This window comes from Cynocephalus volans, chromosome 10 (genome assembly GCF_027409185.1).
Source record: "Cynocephalus volans isolate mCynVol1 chromosome 10, mCynVol1.pri, whole genome shotgun sequence".
NCBI lineage: Eukaryota > Metazoa > Chordata > Mammalia > Dermoptera > Cynocephalidae > Cynocephalus > Cynocephalus volans.
Genome location: NC_084469.1, coordinates 28,785,267 through 28,808,704, shown reverse-complemented (window position 1 = coordinate 28,808,704; position 23,438 = coordinate 28,785,267). Strand labels below are relative to the sequence as shown.

At 50.9% G+C, this 23,438-nt stretch overlaps 1 protein-coding gene across 4 annotated transcripts in view; it reads left to right on the top strand.

The window, feature by feature from the left end:
- Positions 1-21,512, top strand: part of SLC43A2 (solute carrier family 43 member 2) — a 35,867-nt gene extending 14,355 nt beyond the window's left edge. For all 4 annotated transcript variants that reach the window (XM_063109563.1, XM_063109564.1, XM_063109565.1 and 1 more), the window contains exons 6-14: positions 9,810-9,902; positions 11,335-11,468; positions 11,553-11,755; positions 12,196-12,342; positions 15,109-15,247; positions 16,513-16,645; positions 18,686-18,759; positions 19,979-20,102; positions 20,675-21,512. In XM_063109563.1, coding sequence (XP_062965633.1) covers positions 9,810-9,902; positions 11,335-11,468; positions 11,553-11,755; positions 12,196-12,342; positions 15,109-15,247; positions 16,513-16,645; positions 18,686-18,759; positions 19,979-20,102; positions 20,675-20,836 — 1,209 coding nt within the window. In that variant the 3' untranslated portion in view covers positions 20,837-21,512. The remainder of the gene's footprint in view (positions 1-9,809; positions 9,903-11,334; positions 11,469-11,552; positions 11,756-12,195; positions 12,343-15,108; positions 15,248-16,512; positions 16,646-18,685; positions 18,760-19,978; positions 20,103-20,674) is intronic.
- The last annotated feature ends 1,926 nt before the right edge of the window (positions 21,513-23,438 follow it).

The window sequence follows — 23,438 nt, the reverse complement described above, 5'->3', positions numbered from 1 at the left end:
TACTTCTGTAAAATAAATTCCTGGAAGTAGAATTGCTGGGCCACAGGATTATCATGTTTTAAAATTTAATATATACTGTCAAGTGGTCTTGTAAAAAGGTTATATGCTGATACAATCCTGGCAGCATGTTTGAGAGTGTCTTTTTCTCCACCCCCTCCAATACCATATCGTTCATCTTTTAAACGTTAGCCAATCTGATCTGGTGAAAAATGGTATACATGGTTTTTTAAATTTCTTTAATTGTTAGTGAGACGGAACATCCTTTCACCTTTTTATTAGTTATTTGTATCTCTTCTGTGAATTGCTTCATTGTGTCATTTGTCTATTTTTCTACAGAGTTTCTCCTTCCTTCTTTCCTTCTTTCCTTCCTTCCTTCCTTCCTTCCCTCCCTCCCTCCTTCCCTCTTTCAAATACAAAGAGGGGCTGGCCAGTTAGCTCACTTGGGAGAGCATGGTGCTGATAACACCAACGTTAAGGGTTCAGATCCCCATACTAGCCAGCCACCAAAAAAACCCCCAAAAAATCAAATGCAAAGAAACTGGCTCTCTTTCTGAGTGGGCAGGAGATCTTAAATGGTCCATGAATAAGCTTCAGGAGGGCTGTGCACGTACTTTTGGGGGGTGGGGGAGTGGGCATTGCTTTCACCAGCCTGCATTAGGTGTATGTGAAGGCTACAAACCACTGCAGCAGGAGCGTTTCTGTTAGCTCCTTGCTCTTTCCCTGGAAGGTAAAAGACTACACAGACTAGATAGTGACCAGGCAAGGAACTTGTCTGTTCATCATTTAAAGTGTTTGGTTACCAAGGATCTGTTTAAGAGAGGCTGGTGGTTTGTCCTCTCAGGTCCCCATTCTTGAATCTCAAGCATGGGTCAGCAAACCACCGCCCCAGGCCAAATCCAAACCACTGCCTATTTTTGTAAACAAAGTTTTATTGGAACATAGTCATGCCTATTTGCTTATGTATATTTTCTGTGTGCTGTAACAGCAGAGTTAAGTTGTTTTGACAGAGACCATATGGCTTGAAAAGCCTGAAATATTTACTATGCAGACCTTTATGGAAAAAGTTTGCCAACCTTTGGTCTAGAGCCTGGTCAAATCACTATTTCCTGTCTGAGGGGGGCTGACACCACCTACTCACCCCCACATCATCTAGTCATACAGGCCAGCTCTCTAAGACTTTTCAAGCCATCTCTTTCCCCCTCCACAACCCCCTTCCCCCAGTCTGAAGGGATCTCTTTGGACACTCGCTGTCCCATGAGTCCTCCGATGAGGGCTCCAGCGCCTGCTCCTCTTGAGAACAGACCCCGAAAGAGGAATCAGAGGCAGGTCAGCAAGGACAGGGCCGGAGCTGTTGGGCAATGTTCTTGGGCTGGCTGAGGCTTCTGCTGAGCAGAGCTGAATCTCGTTCTGACCCAACCCAAGCCTTTAAAAAGCAGAACTGTCGGGATCAGATCCCAGAGACGACAAGCTAGCAACACAATTGTACTTTCTGTTTGTGTTTCCCACCCATGTTCTAATGTTGGGGACAAAGGAGTCTTCAGGGTCACCTTTAGAAGCTTCCTAAATCAAATCTCCTACAACCGCTTTGGGGCCATGGACAATAACTCCATGATAACCTAGGAGTCTGGGGGAATGTGTTGCCATGGAAACCTTAATTTGGGGACTTTCTGAGTCCCAAAGGGGTTTTGTGTTGCATGCACTACAGTCTAAATGAAGACAGCCAGGGGCTGTGAGCTGTTACCTCCGTTGGCGGAGAGGGGGTTCGAGTTGGCAAAATGCTTTTTCCTCACAGTCCAGGAGGAGATGGCCGACAGCCCGCCCTCCAGAGCCTGAGCAGTTTGAGCCCATGGGTGATTCTTTCCTTTAGAGTGGAGGCTCAGAGGGACCTAGGTGGATCCCATGCCAGGTGGGCTGCCCAACAGCCAGTACTGGCTCTCCCAGGTCCTTGCAGCTCAGGGCCTGGCCAGCGTGTGGCATTCTTGGAGGGAGGCTGGCAGGTCCCTCCACAGGTGCAGCCCACTCTCTGCGTTGTGGAGCCTCAGCCGCCCCCCTGGACATCTGGACAGCACACTCTGGTCTGTTTGCTCAAAGCCCTGCGTTTGTACAAGCCTTTAACTCGCTTCATCAGCTGGAGCACAAATACTGGCCGGCAGCTGAGGCGGCGTCTCTGGGTCGCTGCCCTACAGTCCGGAGCCTGGGTTGCTTAGAGATGGGAGCAGATGCAGCCAAAATTGTGAACCTGTCTTTTCCACTTCATGACTCTGACCCCTGTCAGTGTGGGCGGGACAGGGAGTTCTGAGCTGAAACCCTCACCGAAAGGGGTTATAAAATGTTGCCAAGCTCCTTAATAAAAAATGCCTCTGTGGGCTTTTCCCATTTGAGTCACTGAAGTCTGACTTTAAACCTGAGGAAGAGGGCCACCCATGGCTCACTCGGGAGAGTGCAGTGCTGATAACACCAAGGCCATGAGTTCGGATCCTACATAGGGATGGCCGGTTAGCTCACTTGGGAGAGCGTGGTGCTGACAACACCAAGCCAAGGATTAAGATCCCCTTACCGGTCATCTTTTGTAAAAAAATATATAAATAAATAAATTAATTAATTAATTAAATAAAATAAAAAAAACCTGAGGAAGAAATGATCCCATGGGAGTTGGGATGTGAGTTTGAAGAGAGCAGAATAAACCTCCCTCTTCAGATACCTGAGAGTAAGGCAGGGAAGTGAGTGCCCCGGTGCAGGGATCGAGTTTAGCATTTCTGCCCCCCCCATAAACACCCCCCCCTCGTTCCTATAACCAGGAGGGGAGGGTCCTACAGTGCTTCCCAGCCAGCTCTTGGAGAGTGCAGGCACCAGGCGGGCAGGACACTCCCAGTCCTGGGAGCCACATCTGCCTCTCTGCTCCCCTCTTTCTGTCCTGTGCCTTGGGAACCCGAAGCAGTCAGCTGATTGTCACTGGCTTGGGGAAAATTTGCCCGTCAGAGGGTTCTGCCTCATGAATTTGCTGCAGCATGTGATGCGTTCAAGAGTGAACAGAACGTGCAGTGGGGGCACCGGCAGGGCTAGGCCTGGTTGGGAAGGCGGGGGAGGGGAGCACCCCCTGTCCCTCCCCTTCATCACTGAAGCAGAAAGGTGACTGTGAGGACCTTCTCCTTGGTAACGTGTGCTTGGAGGGGCCTGGTTGTTTTGGGTTAGGAAACAGCCCAGCTGTGCTGAGTACGCTTGTCCAGACTGGTACCTGGATCCTGGCCTGTACAGGTTGTGCAGAGCTCTGGGTGTGTACAGCAGCCACCTGACGACAAGGCTCACCTCCAGAAGGGGCCTGAGGGCCAGAATTCCAAGCCTACCCAGGCTGCACATGGCATCTCCCTGAGGGCCAGGGATTTGGAAGGTCAGTGCCAGGGCACTGCACAGTGGCCCTTTGTCCCTGCCTGCTAACAACCCCATGGCCTGCCCTGGGGGCTCCTGGGTAGAGAGGCACGCACGCGTGGACATCTTAGAGAGAGGGTCCTCCCAGGAGGACAGTCCATCTTCTCTGTCCTGGGGCCTTGGCCTCCGGGGACTCTGGTCCAGCAGTTGTGCTTTGTGGCCAGAATGCCAGAGGAGGGGCCGCCTGCAGCTGCTGTTTCCTCTTTGGGAAGGTCACACAGCCGGACCTGTTTGTGGCGCAGCTTAGGGGCTGAGAGAGAATGAGTCACGGGCTTCCCTGTATGAGTGAGACCGCGTGGAAGCCGAGCAGCTGTAGCCCAGGCCAGCAGGGCAGGTTTTGCCCACTCCAGCCCCAACCCTTGCAGAGGCAGGGGGGTGGCTGCAGAAAGCACCCAAGAGCCAGGAGAGGGGCCTGCACTCCCCACCTGTGAGTGCAGTTGTAAGTCAGAAAACAGCCTCTGTGAGTGTTTTCCCTGGCATCTGTCATTGCAACACAGCTCCTGCTTCCTACTTGGCAGCAAAGCTGGTTCTTCCTTCCACTGGGCCCTTGAGGCCTGCACTAAGGCACTCTGCTCAGCACTCAGCCGTCACTTAGCTTCTGAGTAGCCACTGCATGCAGCTGAGGCAGAGTGGAGGCAGAAGGAGGGAGAGACCAGTGGGGGAGGAGACTCAGACATGAGACGGAACAAGGGAGAGTCCACAGGCAAATGCAGAGCCACTCCACGGTGTGGCCCTGGGCCATGAGGAGGTTAGCCAAGGAAGGCCAAGGGTAGGTGAGGGCAGGGGCAGATGGGTCTAAAAAGAGCATCAGAAGTGATGTAAGAAATCTAGAACTTTAGTGTTGGAGCGGGGGATTGGCAGACAGGATGCTTAATCACGAACATGTAAGAGAAGTGAGGGTAATTGCTTTGGAGCCCAAACCGAAGTGTGCCCTGGACAGGGCCACACAAGGCTTCCAAGAGGCGGTATAGCCTGTTGGCTATGCACAAATTTGACCTTTACAAGCTTGGGGGAGTCCCTTGACTTTTCTAAACCTTAACTCTTGTACACATGAAATAAGGATAATAATACAGTTGCTTTGAGGGTTTTAAAGATAATATATAGAGTAACTATTAAAAATAGTTGTTATTACTATATGTGTTATTACTTAATAAAAGGGAAAATTGTCTGATCAAGCTGCTCCTGGGCACAGCCAATAGGGGAAATCTCTGATAGGTGTGACAGCTTTGGGAGGAAGAGAAGGAAGCAGCCTAAAGGATAAGACACAGATTATAGTTACCATTTAAAAAGTGATTAGTGCCCACAGGGAAGCTCTTTTCTTCTCCTGTACTTGTCCTTCTTTGGTGACCACACATCGACTTGTCAGGATCTTTATGCTTTGGGTTTCATCGATCAAGGTCATCCTTAATGTTCTTTCTGGAGAGATCACATCTGACACAAATGCTAGGTTGTCCCTAAAAGCTGAAACACACTTTTGACTATCTGTTTAAATACTTCTGTGGGTCAAAAAACACCACAAACTAAGAAGTTGGAAGACAAACTAGGAAAACATACTTGCAGTATGTGGACAAACCATGAATGGCTTTAATGTATAAAGAACCTTTACAAAATCAGCATAGAAAGGTTAATATTGAAGAAAAGGACAACTGAGGAAGATAAATGACTGATTTTTAAAATTGTAGAAAAATGTTCAAAGTCATTAATAATCAAATAAGTGTACCTTTTTTTCTATTTCTTTTTATTTATTTTTATTTTAAGACACCTGCGGGCTGAGGGGACAAGGCCACCCCTCAAAGCCCGCGGGGTCTCAATTTCTCCTTTTGAATCATGGAAAATTTTAAATACACAGTATTAGAGAGAATAGTTTACTAAACTGCATGTACCCATCGTGCAGCTTCAACAATTAGCAACTCAGAACCAGTCTCGTTTCATTTCCACCTCCACCCACCAACCAGGTTCTTTTGAAGCAAATATCATCCATTGATTTATTTCACTCATATACACAAAGAAATGGACTTTAAAACAAGGACATTGGAGAAGTGGCAGATATTAAAAACAATAATAACACAGTGCTGCAGTGGCTACAATGATTTGGACACTACCACCCTGCTGGTGGGAGTATCAAGTGTAAGTTTTCTGGAGGGCAGTCTGGTGCAGGGTATCACAAAGCCTCAAATGTGTATTCCCTTTTGCCTAAAGATTCTACTTTTGGAAATTTACCTTAAGGAAATGATGGCTGTGTGCACATTTGTTTATCCTAAGAATGGTCATTGAAATATTATTTATGATAAAAATTTAAAAGGACCTGAGGTCCAACATGAAAGAAATGAGTGCATAAATTATAGACCATCCAGTTAAAGAAATACTAGGCAGTCATCACAAATTATGTTGAAGAATAGTGAACTGTATTAGAAAACATTTAAAATATGTCAAGTAAAAACGAAAAAGTTTATAAAACAATATGTACTATATGGTCCCAGTTCTATTAAAAAGTTATAGGCATTTGTAGGAAAAAGATGAAAGGGAAAGATGTTGAAATGGTAACCTGGCTACATCAGGGTGATTTTTGCTTTATTCTTTCTTTTCTGTGTATTTTGTTCCAAGTGTTTTATGATGGCCATACATTGCTTTTCTAAACAGGAAAAAAAAATCATAATTTAAAATACAAGATTTGAGGCCGGCCCGTGGCTCACTCGGGAGAGTGTGGTGCTGATAACACCAAGGCCATGGGTTCGGATCGTATATAGGGATGGCCGGTTTGCTCACTGGCTGAGCGTGGTGCTGACAACACCGAGCCAAGGGTTGAGATCCCCTTACCGGTCATCTTTATTTTATTTTATTTTATTTTATTTTTTATTTTTTCTTTAATTTTTTATTTTTTATTTTTTGCACCACGCTCAGCCAGTGAGCAAACCGGCCATCCCTATATAGGATCCGAACCCATGGCCTTGGTGTTATCAGCACCACACTCTCCCGAGTGAGCCACGGGCCGGCCCTTACCGGTCATCTTTAAAAAAAAAAAAAAAAAAAAAATACAAGATTTACCCGTACCAGATAGCCACCAAAAGAAAATCCAAAACAAAACAACAACAAAAACGGCAAATTTTGAGAAGAAATAAAAAATGAAACAAAAATAAAATAAAACACAAGATTTGGTATAGTGCAGTTTGCCCTGAGGCGCTGTTCTCCCCTAGGAACGGCCCTGCTGACCAAAATAACATGTTGAGGAGAAGAATTTTCTTGATGTTGATAAGAATGTTTTGGGCGGGGAGAGGCAGGGCAGCAAGGAGGCCGCTGGAAGCCACTGCCCTTGTCCAGGCATGAAAGTGAGGGAAAGTCAGCCTCTTCCCCGGGTTCCTGTTCTTCCCGGTCCTGGATTGAGTGCGGGGGAGACGGCTCCAGGTCAGAGAGGGCTGCGGGCTCCTCAAGCCCGGTCATTCTGTCGGCCTGTAGCCTGCATTAGGGATAAGGCAGGCTTGACAGGAAGAAGGTGGGAGGAAAGGCAAGCTGCTTTTCTGTAGCATTCCTTAGCCCTGTGAATAAGTTTGAGACACTCGTTGTGCCCCAAAATGACTGCAGCCACCAACCACAGTGCTCACCTCTCTTGACTCTGCACCTAGGAAGCCAGGCTCTTGGCCTCCATCTGCTCTTCTGCTTGGGTTCTAAGCCTTCTTGGATCCCTTTCTTTCTTTACCTGCCCTGGCTGGAGTGGCATCTGAGGCAGGAATAGTTCTCTCCTTCTACAGAAGCGGAAGTAATCTCTGGACTCTCCCTGGAGTGAGTATGACCCCAGAGGTGCCTCCACTACAAGGATGCTTTGCTGGAGTAACCAGCAAGGAGTGGCCCAAATATGTGACCTCAGGAACTGCGGCAAGTCCTTTGAACTGCAGCATACTTGGAAGGCAGGCATGTGAAGAGTAAGATCAGCCACCTTTAGTGCTCACCTGGGTGTGCCGGGCACACATGAGCACATCACATTTCTTTTGTCTCCTGCTGGAAGGAATTTCTGTGTGCCCCTTGTCCCTCTCTGCTCCTCCCACCCCCCAGAAGTCTGGAAGGACAAAGGGACCACTCCACATGGGGGCTGGGAGAAGAGCTTTTTGTGTGCTGGGAATTCTTTGGGGAGCCTGGCTGGTCCCCCCAGCCTCATACCATAAGGCGGCCTAGTTGGCCATATACTACAGATCTGTTCTCGTTCCTTTTTAACCCTGGGATCTCAAAACCTCTTAAGTTTCTTACTCATGTTTTTTTTTTAACAGCATTATTGAGATATAACTCACATACCATATAGTTCACTTATTTACAATGTATGATTCAATGTTTCTTAGTGAATTCACAGACTTGTGCAGTTACATCACCCCAAACAGAAACCGTGTACCCATTAGCAGTCCCTCCCTATTTACTCCCAGCCCCCTCTCTCCTGGCCCTAGACAACCACTAGTCTACTTTCTATCTGTACGGGTTTGCCTATTCTAGACATTTCATATGAATGGAATTATACAATATGTGGTCTTTTGTGACTGGCTTATTTCACTAAGCGTAATGCTTTCAGGGTTCATCCATGAAGGTAGCATGTGTCACTACCTCATTCTCTGTTATGTCTGAATAATATTCCACTATGTAAATATGCCACGTTTTGTTTATTCATTCATCCTTTGATGGACACTTAGATTATTTCCACTAAGTGTGAATAAAGCTGCTATAAACATTCATGTACAAGTTTTTGTGTGGACATATGTTTTTCTTTCTCTTGGGCATATACCCAGGAGTGGAATTTCTCGGCCATTTGGTAATTCTATGTTTAACTGTTTGAAAACTGCCGGACTGTTTTCCAAACTGGTTGCTCCATTTTACATTCCCACCGGCAGTGTATGAGGGTTCCAAGTCCTCTACATTCTCACCAGCACTTGTTATGATCTGACTTTTTGATTATACCCACCCTATTGGGTTTCAAGCGGTATCTCATTGTGGTTTTGATTTGCATTTCCCTGTGATTAATGATGTTAAGCATCTTTTCATGTGCTTATTGGCCATACATATATCTTTGGAGAAATGTGTACACAGAACCTTTGCCCATTTACAAAATGGGTTATTTATCTTTTTGTTATTGAGTTGTAGGGGTTCTTTATATATTATAGATACAAGCCCCCTTTCAGGTATGTGATTCATAAAAATTTTCCCATTCTGTGCATTTTTTTCATTTTCTTGATGGTGTCCTCTGAAGTGCAGAATTTTTAAATATTGATGACGTTCCTTACTCATTTTTAATTGTGGGCAAAACAGGCAGAAATGATGAGGGACAGGCATGTAGCTAAGTTCAAACTGCCTCCCATCAGCAACAGAGAATTTCCTCGCAGGTAGCCATGTTTGATAAAAATAAAATGATTCAAGACAGATGGGGAAGGGGAACATAGATTAACTCTGTATGAGCAGCCTGAATTCAGTGACGTAGGTTGGCATAGCTATCCAGAGAACAGTGCCCGATGCCAGGGACACTGGGGTGTGGATGGGAAAACTTCTCAACATGTGGTGTAACCTTACAGTTAAAGAGAAGCTATGGCTGGTTGTGTGGGAGGATGTACTTTGCCCCTTATCTGGTTATTTGCCATGCCTGGATTTCTGTGGGATCGCTGAGGGTTTAGCCTTAAAGTCATGTTCACCTGGGCCCTCTCTTGCTCTGCACCCAGAGTGAGCTGAAGTGAGATGCTGAGAGCGGCCTTGCTGGGAAGAGAGCCTGAGCCTTTCTTACTGTTGGCCTCCCCAGGCGCTGATTGTCAGGGCAAAACGTCGGGTGGGAAGAGAATCCCCTACTGACACTTAGAAATTCAGAAGCAGGAATCCCGGGCTGGCTCCCTTGTCTGCCCAGAGGGAACTGTAGAATCCTGATTGGCACCTTCCAGAAACCTCAAAACCGAAAGCAGCTTTTGCTGACAACTGGTCGGTCCTTCTGGGACACTGATACTTTTATTTATAAAATGAGGCTATCTCCAAATAGATTCTTATTTTTAACAGGCTTTCTCCTGGTGAGGGATGCCTGAGGCTCCTAACTTTGCTCTCTGGCATCTCAAGTGTAACCTGCAAAGATGAGAAACCCTCTCGCCTATGCCAGGAGCAGAGAGGTGGGATTCCTGCCGGCCGGAAAGTCAAACAACTATGTCTTTTCATTTGGAGTCTGATTTCCTTATTACTCTCCTTCCCTGCCCTCATCAAGCTCAGTCCAGGAAGGAAAAACTTTCATTTAGCAGTAATGACCCCTGTGATTTACACAGGAAGGCGAGCAGGTGAGAAATGGTGCCGGACCACGCCCCATTCTCTGTTCCCGCCTCCTTCACCTTTCCTCTGTGCATCCTCTCAGCTGAGGTTTCCTGTTTCTTGTCTTTCAGCTGCCCAACATGTTCGGCGACCTTCGGTCCACGTTTATTGCCTTGATGATTGGATCCTATGCCTCCTCGGCAGTCACCTTTCCAGGAATCAAGGTGAGCTGTGACCAGTGGGTTTCCAGTGCATTTATTTTATACTAGTGTCTGTGCAGAGGCCTCCCCCCAGGCTCCTTCAGCTCTCTGAGAAAAGAGATGCAATTATGGGCACTGAGGGGTGGCCCCTCTCCACCCCTCCCTTCTGGGCAGGATGCACCTGCGCACCCCAGGAGTAGGAAAAGAGAACCACTGGGCCCACAGGGACAGAAGGTTCCAGCATATCGCTACAGGGTTAACCGCAGGCTGTCTTTGTGCTTCTGGGCTGGGGTAGGGAAAGGGGGTGGGCAAGTTGTCTCTGGCCCTGAGTCCGGCTCCAGCCTCCCCCACCCCCCAGCCTGTTGTTGTTGGGCTGTTGCTCCTCATTAGCCGAAGTGCTGCTCTCGGCCAAGTTGGTTCAGCTGTTTCCCTCCCAGGCAGGACTCTGAGCTCGTGGAAGTCACGTAGGGTCAGGATGAAGCAAACACCTCACAGTCGATCAGCCCCTGTTCCTACCCCAAATCCTGTTGCTTACCAAGGCTTCAGCAGGGGCTTTGCCCTCCTCTTGCACCAGCACCAAGCAAAAGCCCCTTTCCTCAGGTGTGTGTGTGGCAGGGTGCTGCCAAAGAGGAGAGGGAGTCACAGATGTGGGCTTGTCACCTGGGGATCTAGGGCACAGGAGGTAGGAATCTGGGGCCAGCCATCCTGTGGATTTCCAGGGATTCCCGCACTCCTGGAGTGCAGAGGTGCCTACAAGTCCCCCTCCTCCTCGGTGTCTGTGTGCTGGTCTCTTCCCTGGGGAGCTGGGCAGCTGTCTGCCAGTACTTTGATGACTCTCGTGTAGCTGCTGGTAGCTACGACAATAACAGCTAACATGCTCAGCAGGCTGCCCACCCGCCAGGCCCTGACCTAAGCACTGCCAGCACCACACCTACTTGACCTCCACCACGACACCATGACATATGCCAGTGGTACGCCCATTTCACACAGGAGCAAAGGGAGTCTGTCCATCCCTTGAGTATGTTTTTGGCACCTACCGTGTGTACTCTTCAAGGTGCTGGAGAAACACCAGCGGACAAGACGAGTAGGTTCCTGTCCTCCAGGAGCTAGACTAATACTAGAAAGTAAATGAATCAAGAAGCACAGTCATCACAGCCAGGGCTGTTCACTGAGCCAGTGAGACAGCAATGTGACAGTAACGGGGTGGTCAGGGAAAGCCTCTCCAAGGTGGTGACATTTGGCCCAAGGTGGAGGCACAAGGGATTAATGACATGCCAGGCCCAGATTACTAGCAAGTGAAGGCAAGTTGGGATTATTAGAACACAGGGTATCTGATGACCACACACCCAGGTGACAGGGCTGTGCCTCTTCCCACAGCTCAGCATAGGGAGAGCAGGGGCTGCCTGCTTTGGCTTCCCTCTGCCAACTCTGCCCCCCCCCCCATTGTGCCTGACAGCTCATCTACGACTTTGGCGTCCCCTTCATCATCATCCTCGTGGTCTGGGCTGGCTGCTCCGGGCTGGTTTTCCTCAACTGCTTCTTTAACTGGCCTCTGGAGCCCTTCCCAGGACCAGAGGACATGGACTACTCGTAAGTAGATGTGCTGTCTGCCCCAACCTTCACCCCAGCCAGGGTCCGAGGCAGCACCAACAGACACTGTCTTGTGGCCTCCAGGGTGAAGATCAAGTTCAGCTGGCTGGGCTTTGACCACAAGATCACAGGGAAGCAGTTCTACAAGCAGGTGACCACAGTGGGGCGCCGCCTCAGTGTGGGCAGCTCCATGAGGAGTGCCAAGGAGCAAGGGGTGCTGCAGGAGGGCCACAAGCTATGCCTGTCCACCGTCGACCTGGAGGTGAAGTGCCAGCCTGATGCTGCAGGTACCCACTGCGCAGCCCGAGACATCAGCCGGGCATCTGCACCTGCAGCCTGGCAACGGGGAGTGGACAGCTTATCCAGATCTGGGAGGGACAGCCCCAGCACCCCCCTCACTGGGGCCAGTGCTCACTGAGGGCTCTGTGGGTATCATCTCAGTGAATTCCCACTTCATCCCAAAGGGGAGGTGGCACCCCACTCCTGTTTCACAGATGAGCACACTGAGGCTCAGGGAGGTGACGGGATTTGCCCAACTCCAGTTTCACACACCTGGGGGACCCAGCTGCAGCTCCAGGGCCCCGTCCTTAAGTGACCCCCCTCCTCACCTCCAGCGTGGGGTGACTTGGTCTGCAAATGGGGCTTCCTCCCCATGCTCCCGACCCCTGGATGGTGGGTGGGTGGGCTGTGAGCCCCGGCCCTGAGCCCCGCTGCCTTCTCCCCACAGTGGCCCCCTCGTTCATGCAGAGCGTGTTCAGCCCCATCCTGCTGCTCAGCCTGGTCACCATGTGCGTCACCCAGCTGCGGCTCATCTTCTACATGGGGGCCATGAACAACATCCTCAAGTTCCTGGTCAGCGGCGACCAGAGCACAGGTAGGTGGCCCCGGACTGTGATGATAGCCCCACCGGAGGGCACCTAAGAGTGCTGGTCACTCGCAGTGGCCCGTGTCGAGCCCACTGGCTGCCAGCTGGAGCGTGTGAGGCTGACCCAGACTAGCAGGGCCAGGAAATGGCAGCAGAAGTGGCACTGTCTGCCTGTCAGAGCGCTTCCATCACAGCCAGTCCCACCTGTTCTTTCAGGTCCCCATCAGGGCTTCCTGGTATAGGAGGGAAGGCAGGTCTAAAATAGCTCCATGTGTTTGGGGTGTGTGGTGTATGTTTTCCAGGCCTCAGGGGGAGGATTGATGTGCGTGTCTGTAAATGAAAACATCACACAGGACAGTGGATTCCATCTGAGTGCTGCTGAAAGATAGCAAATCACACCCAGCGCCAAGACCCGCCCCCCGCGAAGCCGTGGGGTTGCTGCGTGCAAATTTTGAGGCAGTTGGGCCTGCGCTGGCACCTGCATCCTGAACAAAACAGGGCCAGGCAGAGTCCCTTAGCACGGGTAATCCAGTTGAGGCTTGCTAGCTCTGTAAACGGAGCTGATAACCCACACGCCACTTTTCCAAGACAGCACAGAAGGTCTTCTTCATCTGATTAGAGGTTTTGATTCTACCAGGAAAGACAGGACTTCCCCAGGGCCTGAGCTGAGTCAGCATTAGTCATCCCTAAGTGGGACAAACACATTTGGTAAATCCTTTTTACTGGCAGTCTCACTGGTGCACAATGTTTTTGTTGGTTTCCTTGTTTTTACCAAAAGGAAGATACTCCAGGCATTATAGGGAATCAAATATCCGTTTTTAAAGGAGACAAAAATTCAGTTTTCAAAAAAGGAAAAGAGCAAAGCTAGGAACACTGGTTCCACTGAGAGCATGGGAGTCTGGCAGTGAAGCAAAACAAGGGAACACTGAACATCATGGACCCTTGCAAAAATTCATGACGATCGCTACTCCGTAAAGGCCCTAAGGAGCTCTACAGGAAAAGTAGCCTATTTGGCTTTGTTTAGTCCAACAACGTTCCCCTACATTTCTACCACAGGAACCCTTTTTGTTATGTGACACTCATTAAAATATGTGGAACACACTTGGGGGAAAGCCGATCTATCATGTCTAAACACCTTCTTTTACAAACACTCAGGACCAGAGAGGTGGCCACCCTGAAATATGCAGAGAGAGTCCCTCACTGGTCCTTGGAAGGCAGATCTCCTTGCTGAGTCACCGTCTTTTACTCAAGTTCTCGGAGAAATCTTTTGCTGACCAAGAGGAATTTTTCCAACTATTTCCTTCATTCAAAAAGTCAATTTCAAGAAGTAGAGGAAGTCAGGCCAGGAAGTTTGGTCTGTGGCAGTCAGGGCATTGGTTTTTCCCATCCTGTGACCTGTTACGCCCAACTCCCACAGCCTGGCTCTGCCCAGAGGGGCTGCTGCAAGGAGAGGGAGCCAATGGGGTGGAAGGGAGACCAGCTCTGGCTATCTGCTGGAGACCCATGGTGTCAGATGCCTTAGCTGGTGTCTGGGGCAGATTCTTTGACCTTTCCCTCTCTCCAAGTCAGCAGGAGATGACTGTGGCAGAGCAACATTCCCGTGGGGCCGCATGGCAGTAGGGGACTCTGATTCTGCCAGGCCTTCCACTCACATGCCACTTCCCCATCATGGTGCCTGGTCAGCGCCACAGGCCTGACTCACGAGCCCGCCTGTGACAAGGCACCAGCTGCACGTGATTGAGGCACCTCAATGTCAGCAGGCGCCTAGGCTGGGCCCTCTCCCAAATCCATTCCCAGAAGCCTGGTGCAAGCTCGGCCTCCCCTGGCACAAGCTCAGAGTCAGGTTTCAGTGGGAAACGGAGTGTGTGCTAGGCCCACAGCGAGCCTGCCTCCTCTCCCCATCTCTCTATAACAGCTATGGAGATTTCTGCCACTAACCACTCTCCTTTCTGCTTTTTTGCCTTCTTTCTGGAAGCAGTGATGGCCACGGGTAAGCAGGGAGGCTCTCCAGGGAACATCGCAGCACCCCTTCCTGGCCAGTCTCTGTTCAACTCCTCTCCTCCAACTCTGAACATCCTCTTTGCTAGAATGGTGGAGGTGGGGGTGTGGCCATCAACTTTCAGCTTCAATTTCTGTGAAAAATCCCACCATAATTTTAAGTCTCTTTGAAGACAGAAGCCCTTATGTCAGAGCCCCTGTGAGTCATGCCTTCCCGATATATTTCCAGAGGCAGAAATCTCATGGCCAGTCACACAACAGCCTTTGTCATGGGCATTGGTAATTTTGTGGTTCCCATGTCATAGTGACTTCCTGGAGCTTCTGGGGAAGTCACTGTGATGTACTGAATTTCATTAGCTGTTTCTTGCAAACAAGCAGGGAATTTGGAGCAGAGAATAGGATGATCAGCCCCTTGCTCCAGCTTTTTTTTTTTTTTTAAGATGACCAGTAGGGGGATCTTAACCCTTGACTTGGTGTTGTCAGCACCACACTCTCCCAAGTGAGCCAACCGGCCATCCCTATATAAGAACCTGAACCCATGGCCTTGGTGTCATCAGCACCACGCTCTCCCAAGTGAGCCACGGGCCGGCCCTTCCAGCTTTGATTTCAGAAGTTAAGGTCTCTGGGCTATATTCAAGACCCACAATGACAAAGGGGCTCTGGGGCAGACCCCAGAAGGGCCTGTGGGCACTGGCCCCTTCCCAGACTCTGTCCAGCACCTGCCACCTGGGGCTGTCTGCCAGGAGCCTCCATGACGCAGCCCGCCTTCCTCCCCAGTTAGCCTCTACACCTCCATCTTCGGCGTGCTCCAGCTGCTGTGCCTGCTGACGGCCCCCGCCATCGGCTACATCATGGACTGGAGGCTGAAGGAGTGTGAAGACACCTCCGCAGAGCCCGAGGAGGGAGACACCGACCAGTGCGTAGGCAGGGCGGGCACAGGGTGGCGGGCTAGGTCTACAGTCAGCAGGAGAGGCAAGAGAAGAGGCCGCTCACGAGTGCTTTACAACGCTCACTCGTCCCGCTCAGCATACGCTTAGGTCTCTCAGAGGGAAGTCTGTGAAGACAACTGGCTGGCAAACCTTTCTGCCCCTAGGGTGGCCCTCAGATCCTTGACACGAGCAGTGCTATGGGTAGACCACCTTAAAGCCGTCCCACTTTCCTACAAGGTTTCTTGTGCTCGGTTTGAGTAGTAGCTGTAACTACAATATGTTAATAGACTTGTGTTCATGACTGTGAGGATTAGACAGGCACCAGAGCCCTACTTTCCGTAAGGGCTGGGTTCTCAGATCAGAGGCTGAGTTAAATGTGGTCTTCTATGACTCCACTTTAACATAATAAGCTACTGTTTATTGTATCAGGCCCCGTGCCAGGCACTTAATGCACAGTATCTCAGTTAAGCCTCATGGCACCATGGTGAAGTGTGTACTTGTATCAGATCCATTTTACAGATGAGGGAACTGAAGCTAGGAGTTTGGGTCATTTGCCTAGGGTCACATAGTTAGGAAGTGGTGGGTCTGGGACTCCCTGCACATCTCGGAACACTTGGCATTCATTCTTAGATGTCGCAGGATCGTCCATGGAGTGTCTGTGTGGCTGGTGAGGGTGGAATCAGTAAAGGTTAATTCACAAGGAAATAATTATAGAGAGTGCTCTGTTATCTAGGTCAGGTCCGACAGCCAAGAGGTTATTTATGCCCATTCCAGTTCCATCTGCTGCATGTTTATTTCTCCTTCGCCCTCTCCTGCCCCCCAAGGGGAAGTCCATTCGCTCCCTTATTTGGCTTATTATCTGGCTTATTAACAGCTTCCTGTAAGAGACGTGGGTGAACTTGAAGCCAAAGGTGAAGTGAGGCTTTGCCACATCCTCACTCGGGCACAGTCTGCTCCTTCTCTCCCTGTCATTTGAGCTCAGTCTTCACTGAAACAGCGCAGCATGTTGATGACCATCTTCTTGTATCTGAGACCCCTTCTCTGAGGGTCACACTCAGTGCTCAATCGAGAAGTGGACTGAGGAGTGTTCCTAGTGCCGATTTACCCCCAACACAGTCCCTCAAATGTGCCTGGGTGGCCTCTGAGTCTTGTACTGTTCCATGTGCTGTGACTCCCAAGGCCTGACTTCTTGGGGGGACCCAGCTTCCTCCAGGGACCCCCCAGCTCCTGCATATGCTCTTTGTCTCCACAGAGGTGAGAAGAAGGTGAAGAAGCGGGACCGGCAGATCCAGAAGGTCACCAACGCCACACGGGCCTTCGCCTTTACAAACCTGCTGCTCGTGGGTTTTGGGGTGACCTGCCTTATTCCCAACCTGCCTCTACAGGTGGGTATGGGTAGAGGGAGAGTACGGGTGGGGTATAGGACAACCAGAAGGGATGTTGTTTAAAGACGATGTGTCACAGAAGCCATCAACAAAGCAAATGGTGACTTTTCATCATTCAGTTCAACAGCCGGCCAAGCAGCCTGCCGTTAGTTGCTGAGGGCCTGTTACATGCCAGGCTCTGTGCTTGATGTTGGGGGTGAGCTGGGAAGGAAACTTGGATTGTCTTTCACAGAAGAACTCCTCTGTGAAGACAGACTGTTCTTCTTGGTCTTTTGGGCATCTTGCATACCATGAATACCACCATCATGCCATTTCCCAGAACTGTTTGGGCAGTTGTGCGATTACTTGTTTTGCATTTGCTCAGACAGCTGGAATCTGATGTCCAAAGAGGTCTGGCCAATCTGTGGGGTTGGTGGGAACATCTACTTCCCCAGTACAGGAGTGCCCGCAGGGTCTCTGTCCTGCAGAGAGGGAGGAAGACCGTGATGACTGCTTGGCATGTTGGTTCAAAAGCTTATTTCCTTTGCACAAGATTTCTGGTGGTTTTGAAACCTGATTTGGCAGAGATTGCAAACAAGTAAGGTAGACTTTGTTACCTGCCTGGCCCCACCCTTAGGTCTATGAAAATGGCCTAGCTGTTGGTTTTGGCCCCAATCCCGAGTTTACAAACTTTGAAGGGACATGAGTGATGGCAATGCTTCAAGATGGGTGAAGCCCAAGTCCAGATGGATCTTGGGCCAGGTTCAGGAAGAAAGCAAAATCCCTTCCTTTTTACAAGTGGGCAGGTGTTGGGGTACGTGAACACTCAAGGGTGTACCACCTATGGGTGCTCTCATGTGTACGTGCTGATACTGGGTGTGCAGACCAGGGTAAGCCACTGGAGACCTGTACCAACTTCAGAATGGAGTGTCATGCGTCCCTGACCTCATGGGCTGCCCTGTCTGCAAGACTGGTAGACCCTAAAATAATAAAAAAGAAGAATGGTAGACCCTTGCCCTGGCCTCCTTGTCCAGTTAAGGGGTAATTCCGAGTGGGAAGAGTCATCTGCTTTTTGTTTTATTTAGTTCTCATTGAAAGAAAAGTTGTGGAAAGGCAACAAGGCATTTGAAGTGGAGAGGGGAGCCTGCACAAGTATGTGTGTGCATGTGCACGCACATACTGGCCCAGCCCTCTCACAACACTGCAGAGAGCAGCCCCTGCCCCTCTACCCGCATTCCCAGGAACAGATCCTGGCTGCTGAGCAAGGTGGCAGGGCTGGGTGCAAAAGAAACAAAGGGCAAACACAGGGTCCTAGTGGCAATGTGGACAGCTCTTGTGCCTCTCAGGAATCATTAACAAGTGCTTCTCAGAGCTTGCTGAGCCTGCCAACAGTGGCCGTCCTGGGAAGAGGCCCTCCTGGAGATAGTGGTAGAGCTTTGCTCGGAAGGTGAGGACAGCTACCTGCCAGTAGGGACTGAGTGGCCAGGCAGGGAGACCTTTGAGCACAGTCCTCAGTTGGGCTAAGGCAGGAGATCAAGGTCATGATTAGTGACCTCCTACTCAGTGCTGTGCTGATACATATTTAACAACAGATGGGCATGGGAGGGTGGGGATGGGAAGCCCTAATTTGTAATGTTTGCAGATTTCTGTGTTGTAAATGCAGTCGTCATGGGTGATTTCAAGCTACCAATATGATGTCACTGAATGTGGAATTGGAAACAGATTCACAGTAACACACCATCATATAGTGTTTCCACGACACACATACAACAGATGTAAAAAAACTTAAGAGCATAGGTAGAAGTAAAACAGTAAAATAATTAGGAAGTGATGAGTTCTGAGTATTCTTTACCTTAATTTTAGTATAATTTAATTGTAAGTTTATATAATTTAATTTTTAATAATGACTGTTTAACAACTGGCTCACAAAATTCCTGAAAATTCAACCACTGGCTCTGTAGAGCTGGTACCAGCCAACTCCAGGACCTCAGGAATTGGAAGGTAGGGGACAAGGAAGGTTCCTCGTGGTCTTCTGCTCACAGCCTGCTCTTGCTCCCTCAGATCCTCTCCTTCATCCTGCACACCATTGTGCGAGGATTCATCCACTCTGCTGTTGGGGGCCTGTATGCCGCTGTGTAAGTCCTGGAAGCTATGGGTGGTCTGGCGGATGAGGGCAAGGACATGACCTGAGGGAGGTTGCTAGTGGGACTGAGACCCAGAGGCTGGGCCAGCCTGCCCTAGCAGGGTTCATCTTGCATCAGAGCCCAGGTACCAGGTCAGGGGAAGGCCACGTCTGGCAGGAGGTAGGTCAGCGGGCAGATGGCTGGGTGCCCACAGGTCTTGGCATTTAACACGAAGTCAGTCCCCACCAGGGTCAGTGCCCTTGTGTAGCTATCATGGCCCCAGGGCCACTGCTCAGCCTAGTCCTGGGGCTGCCCTGGCTGCTCACTGGGAAGAACAGGGGTTGTGTTTTGGCTGCCTGAAGCTAAGTGTTGAAGTTCAAATGGCCCTCAGCAAGGGCAGTGATATGGGTGACTGAGCCCAGAATGTACCAGTCTCACCCAGAGCCTCAAAGGGCCCAGTCCTGGCCATAGCCTTCTCAGGCCGTGGCTGAAATGAAACCTATATCTTTTTCCAAGAGGCCACATATCCATAAAGAACTACAGTTGTTCCTCCTTTGCTTGGCCCCCAAACTGGAACCCAAATGCCATCATCCACTGCCTCTGACTCTGACACCAGCTCATTCCTTGCTGGGAGCCCCTTCCCGCCTCAGGGGTAGCAAAGCCCAGTATTTGCTGATATTTAACCCAGAAATCTCTGCCCCTTCTAGCAGTGTCCCATGGGGGTCATTCCAGGTCTACTTGTCCGCCACCTTCCCTCCCCAGGCCTGATGGAAGTTGTGGCTTCCCTGGCAGGGTCTGAAGGGAGTTGGGTGAGAGCTGTGACGCCAAATTTCCGTGATTACACAATGCTGCTCTGGATGAGGGTACAGCAGCACCAGGCCCAGCTGCCAACCTGCTCCCTGGGCCTGTTTCCCAAGCCGCAGACTCCCATTGACTCTGCACTTTCCACCCAACACAGCCAGACACCCACAGGCCCAGGGCCCATCTGGGTGAGACAGGCCCTCCCCAGAGTTTGGGGCCTCAGGCTGGTCTGAAAGAGAAACACTTTGCAGAACTGCTCAGCAGAAGGTCATCCAAGGGCTGGCCCCCCTGTCCTCTGAGGCTTTCCCTGCCTCTCCCTTCTCTGGCACCAAAGGTGCAGACTCGGGGCACCAGCACACCTGGGGCCAGGCCAGGGTTTGGAGAGCCTGGGAAGGACACTGGCTATGACGGGTCTCGATTGCCCCGCCAGGTACCCCTCTACCCAGTTTGGCAGCCTCACGGGACTGCAGTCTCTGGTCAGTGCGCTCTTCGCTCTCCTGCAGCAGCCGCTGTTTCTGGCCATGATGGGTCCCCTCGAAGGAGACCCTCTGTGGGTAAGCAAGGTCGGGGGGCAGTGGTCACGGCATCTGCTCCACTCTGCTGACTGGGAGCTGGGAAGCATCATCCATGGGGCTTCAGAGCCCTGGGGACAGGCAGTTTGGGAACTTTGGTTATAGGATCAATTCTGGGTCCCCTTGTAAATGGTGGCCAGGCAAAAGGAGAAAAATGTAAATAGGGCAAAGTTCCTATCTCAGCCCCTCCTGCCGAGGGCCAGGATTCTTAACCAGGTACCATGTGCTTGTCTCCCCACCCCACCCCACCCCTCCCCAGAGATTCAGATGAGTAGGTCAGAGGTGCAGGGCCCAGGCCCTAAGGGCTGCTGGGTAGCCCGTGGAGGACTGGGGAATTTGGATGCTGGAATGTGGAATGTAGAAGGCAGTGGCCCTTAGATCTCTTGAACCTTCCTGTCTCATTTCCTCCTCTTGTCTCCTATGACCTTCTCCCCTTTCCCAAACCTGAGTATGGGGAGTATCTTGAGCCTGACCCTGCAAAGACCACCGCCGCTGCTAGTCCCCCGCCTGGTCCTCCACCTCCCGTGATAGCTGCTTTCTTCCTGCCTCCCCAGGTGAATGTGGGGCTGCTTGCCGTGAGCATGCTGGGGTTCTGCCTGCCCCTCTACCTGATCTGCTACCGACGCCAGCTGGAGAAGCAGCTGCAGCAGAAGAGAGAGGACGACAAGCTTTTCCTCAAGATCAACGGCTCGTCCAACCGGGAGGCTTTCGTGTAGCGCCTGCCACCTCAGAACTGTGGCTTCCTGCCTGTGCTTCAGTGACTGGCCGACGTCCTCCTCCCCACCCCAGAGGACCCCACGCACCCCCAGGACCTTCTCCTTTACCACATTGGAGTCTACACTCCCCCACCCAGAGCCCTGGACCTGCCTTGGAGCTCTGCAGAAGGACAGGAGAGGGCCCAGGGTGGGTGGGTTTCCTACTGCTGGGAGCGGGCGCTGCCCTGAATTTGCTTTGCCACCCCCAGGGGACCCTGGGGCCTTGGGTCTCCATGGCACCTGCAGCAGTCGAGAGTACCCCCTGCAAGCAGGCTCTCCCCCTCGAGTGTCTGGATTCTGCCTCTTGCCAAAGCAGAGGGGTCTGCCTTCCACTGCCCACCACCCACCCTCAGCTGCATGCCCACCAAGCATACCTGCCTGAGGACAAAGGCTTGCACTCTCTGCACCCCCGCCTGGCCTCTCACCTCCTCCCCTGGCCAGTCTGAGGCTGCCTGAGGAAGGAAGGACCTGCTTCCTGTTGTTGGTGCTAACTCTTGAATTTCCAGCCCCCTGTGGCCTGTCCATGGCCTGTCCTCCCATTCAAGGCCTGTGGAGAAGCCCCCCTGGCTTACAGCCTGGGGAGGGGACGGAGAGCTGGATGTTCACACAAAGCCTCAAGAGCTGTGGACAAGGCTAATGAGTTGTCCCTCACTTCCTCCCTCAGGGCCATGGGGGAGCTCGTGTCCACTACCACCCTCAGTCCATTCTGCAACCTGAAGGAAACTAAAGGGTCACCACTAGGGTGCCCCCTACCCATACACAGCTGCTTTTGTAGGGGTGTAAATAAGCCTGCAGCAAACAGACAAGGAGGTCCAGGCCTGGGCGGGGAAGTGGCTTTGTGAGGGGCCGAGGGGTGTGTGTGTGTGGGGGGGGGTGTATACAGGTGGGGGGAGGGCGCTCTGGGGGTCTGCTCTTATCTTCACGGACCAGACCAGGCGCCAGCCAGGCCTGCAGTAGGCCCAATGCCCAGGAGCCAGCCTTGCTCATTGCCAGGAGTTTGTCCAAATCTGCGGTGCCACAGTGCCCCCTGCTGGCAGACTCCACCCAGGGCCCTGAAGCTGGGCCCCAGAGCTATTTATGTGGGAGAGGCCAGGGGCCCCCCCTCACCAACCCACCCACCTTGACTGCCCCCTGGAAATGTGTCTGAGACCTCCTGGGAGTGCTGAGAGGGGTGGGCTGGTTTTTAGTTGTTTTTTTCTCTTTTAAGTTTTATCAGACTTCTTTTTATAAAGCAATAAATCCATTTTCTTTCTGGCAAGAGATGCCCCTTCTAGCATATCAGCTAACAGCTGCATGTGCCTGTTTTGAGCTTGAGAAGAAAAGGCAGGACGGATTTTCTGCTACTGACCAGTCCAGCTGTACCCAGCTGTTCACCATGTCTCTGGGTGACTGACCTCTTGGGAGGGGCAGTGGCCAGTAATAGACCTTACTACCCCTCAAACAAACTGGGCTTGTGCCGACAAGTGTGGGCCATCCCCTCCACTGCTGTTTATTTCAGCCAAACGAGCTAATCTCAACCCCTAGTCATCCCCTACACAGATTTCCTGTCACTTTTCTACAACCCTGAGGGTTCCTCCTGAGTTCAAGACAGAATGGCCTCAGGAGAGCCGCGAGGCTCAGAACAGGATCAGGATGTGGTGGGGGGAATGAATGGGGAACAGGAAGGGGCAGACTCAGGCCCAAATCTGAGCTCTGCAGTTGAGCACCTCGCACACAATGGATCTCCTAGGCGGCAGCCTACTCAAATATTAAAAATCAAAACCAAAAAAAAAAAATCAGGATTGACATTTTGCAAACCACTCCTCAGAACACTAGTTCTGTGATATGTTAATGATTATTCTAACTTTTTTTTAAATTTGGGGGCTGGTCAGTTAGCTCAGTTGGGTAGAACGCAGTGTTATAACACCAAGGTCAACGGTTTGGATCCCTGTACCAGCCAGCTGCCAAAATAAAAAAAATTTTAAGGTTAAATTTAGGAAATGTTGAGTTAGAGCCAAACCTATTTCTTTACATCCAGCACTTTGCGCAGGCTCATGAACTTTGTGGCTCTCAGGGTGTGCTGCTGAGGAGTGGTTCTAGCAAGAGAGCCACCCTCCTCCACGTGTGGCTCAGCTACCACCTGCAGCAGAAGTGCCTGGGCTGCTAGTTAAAAATGTAGGCCCCAGGTCTGGCCTCTGACTATGATTCTGGTGCCTCCCAAAGTTTGGGTCCTCCCAATGAAGTTTGGTGAAATGCTGATTAGTAAGTGCCCTTCCAGCTGGGAAAATGTACTGAGGTTGGGCAGACACAGCCTGTGCTGCCCCCAGCAGCGCCCAGGCTCCGTCACCCACCCATAGGGTGTGGCGCTTTGTGGGAGGAAGTAGGCATTGAGGAACTAGAATTAAGGGTGGAAAACAGTCCAGAGCCAACAGTGCGTGGGGGTTAGAGACACGAACGTGGGAGCAGGGTTCCAGGGTGGTGGCTAGCCAGATGGGTTGGGTACCATCTGCACCCCACTCCCTACTCAGAGTCCAGTCATTCAGCCCTGACTGTATAGAGTTGGCAGGTTACATCTGCCTATTAT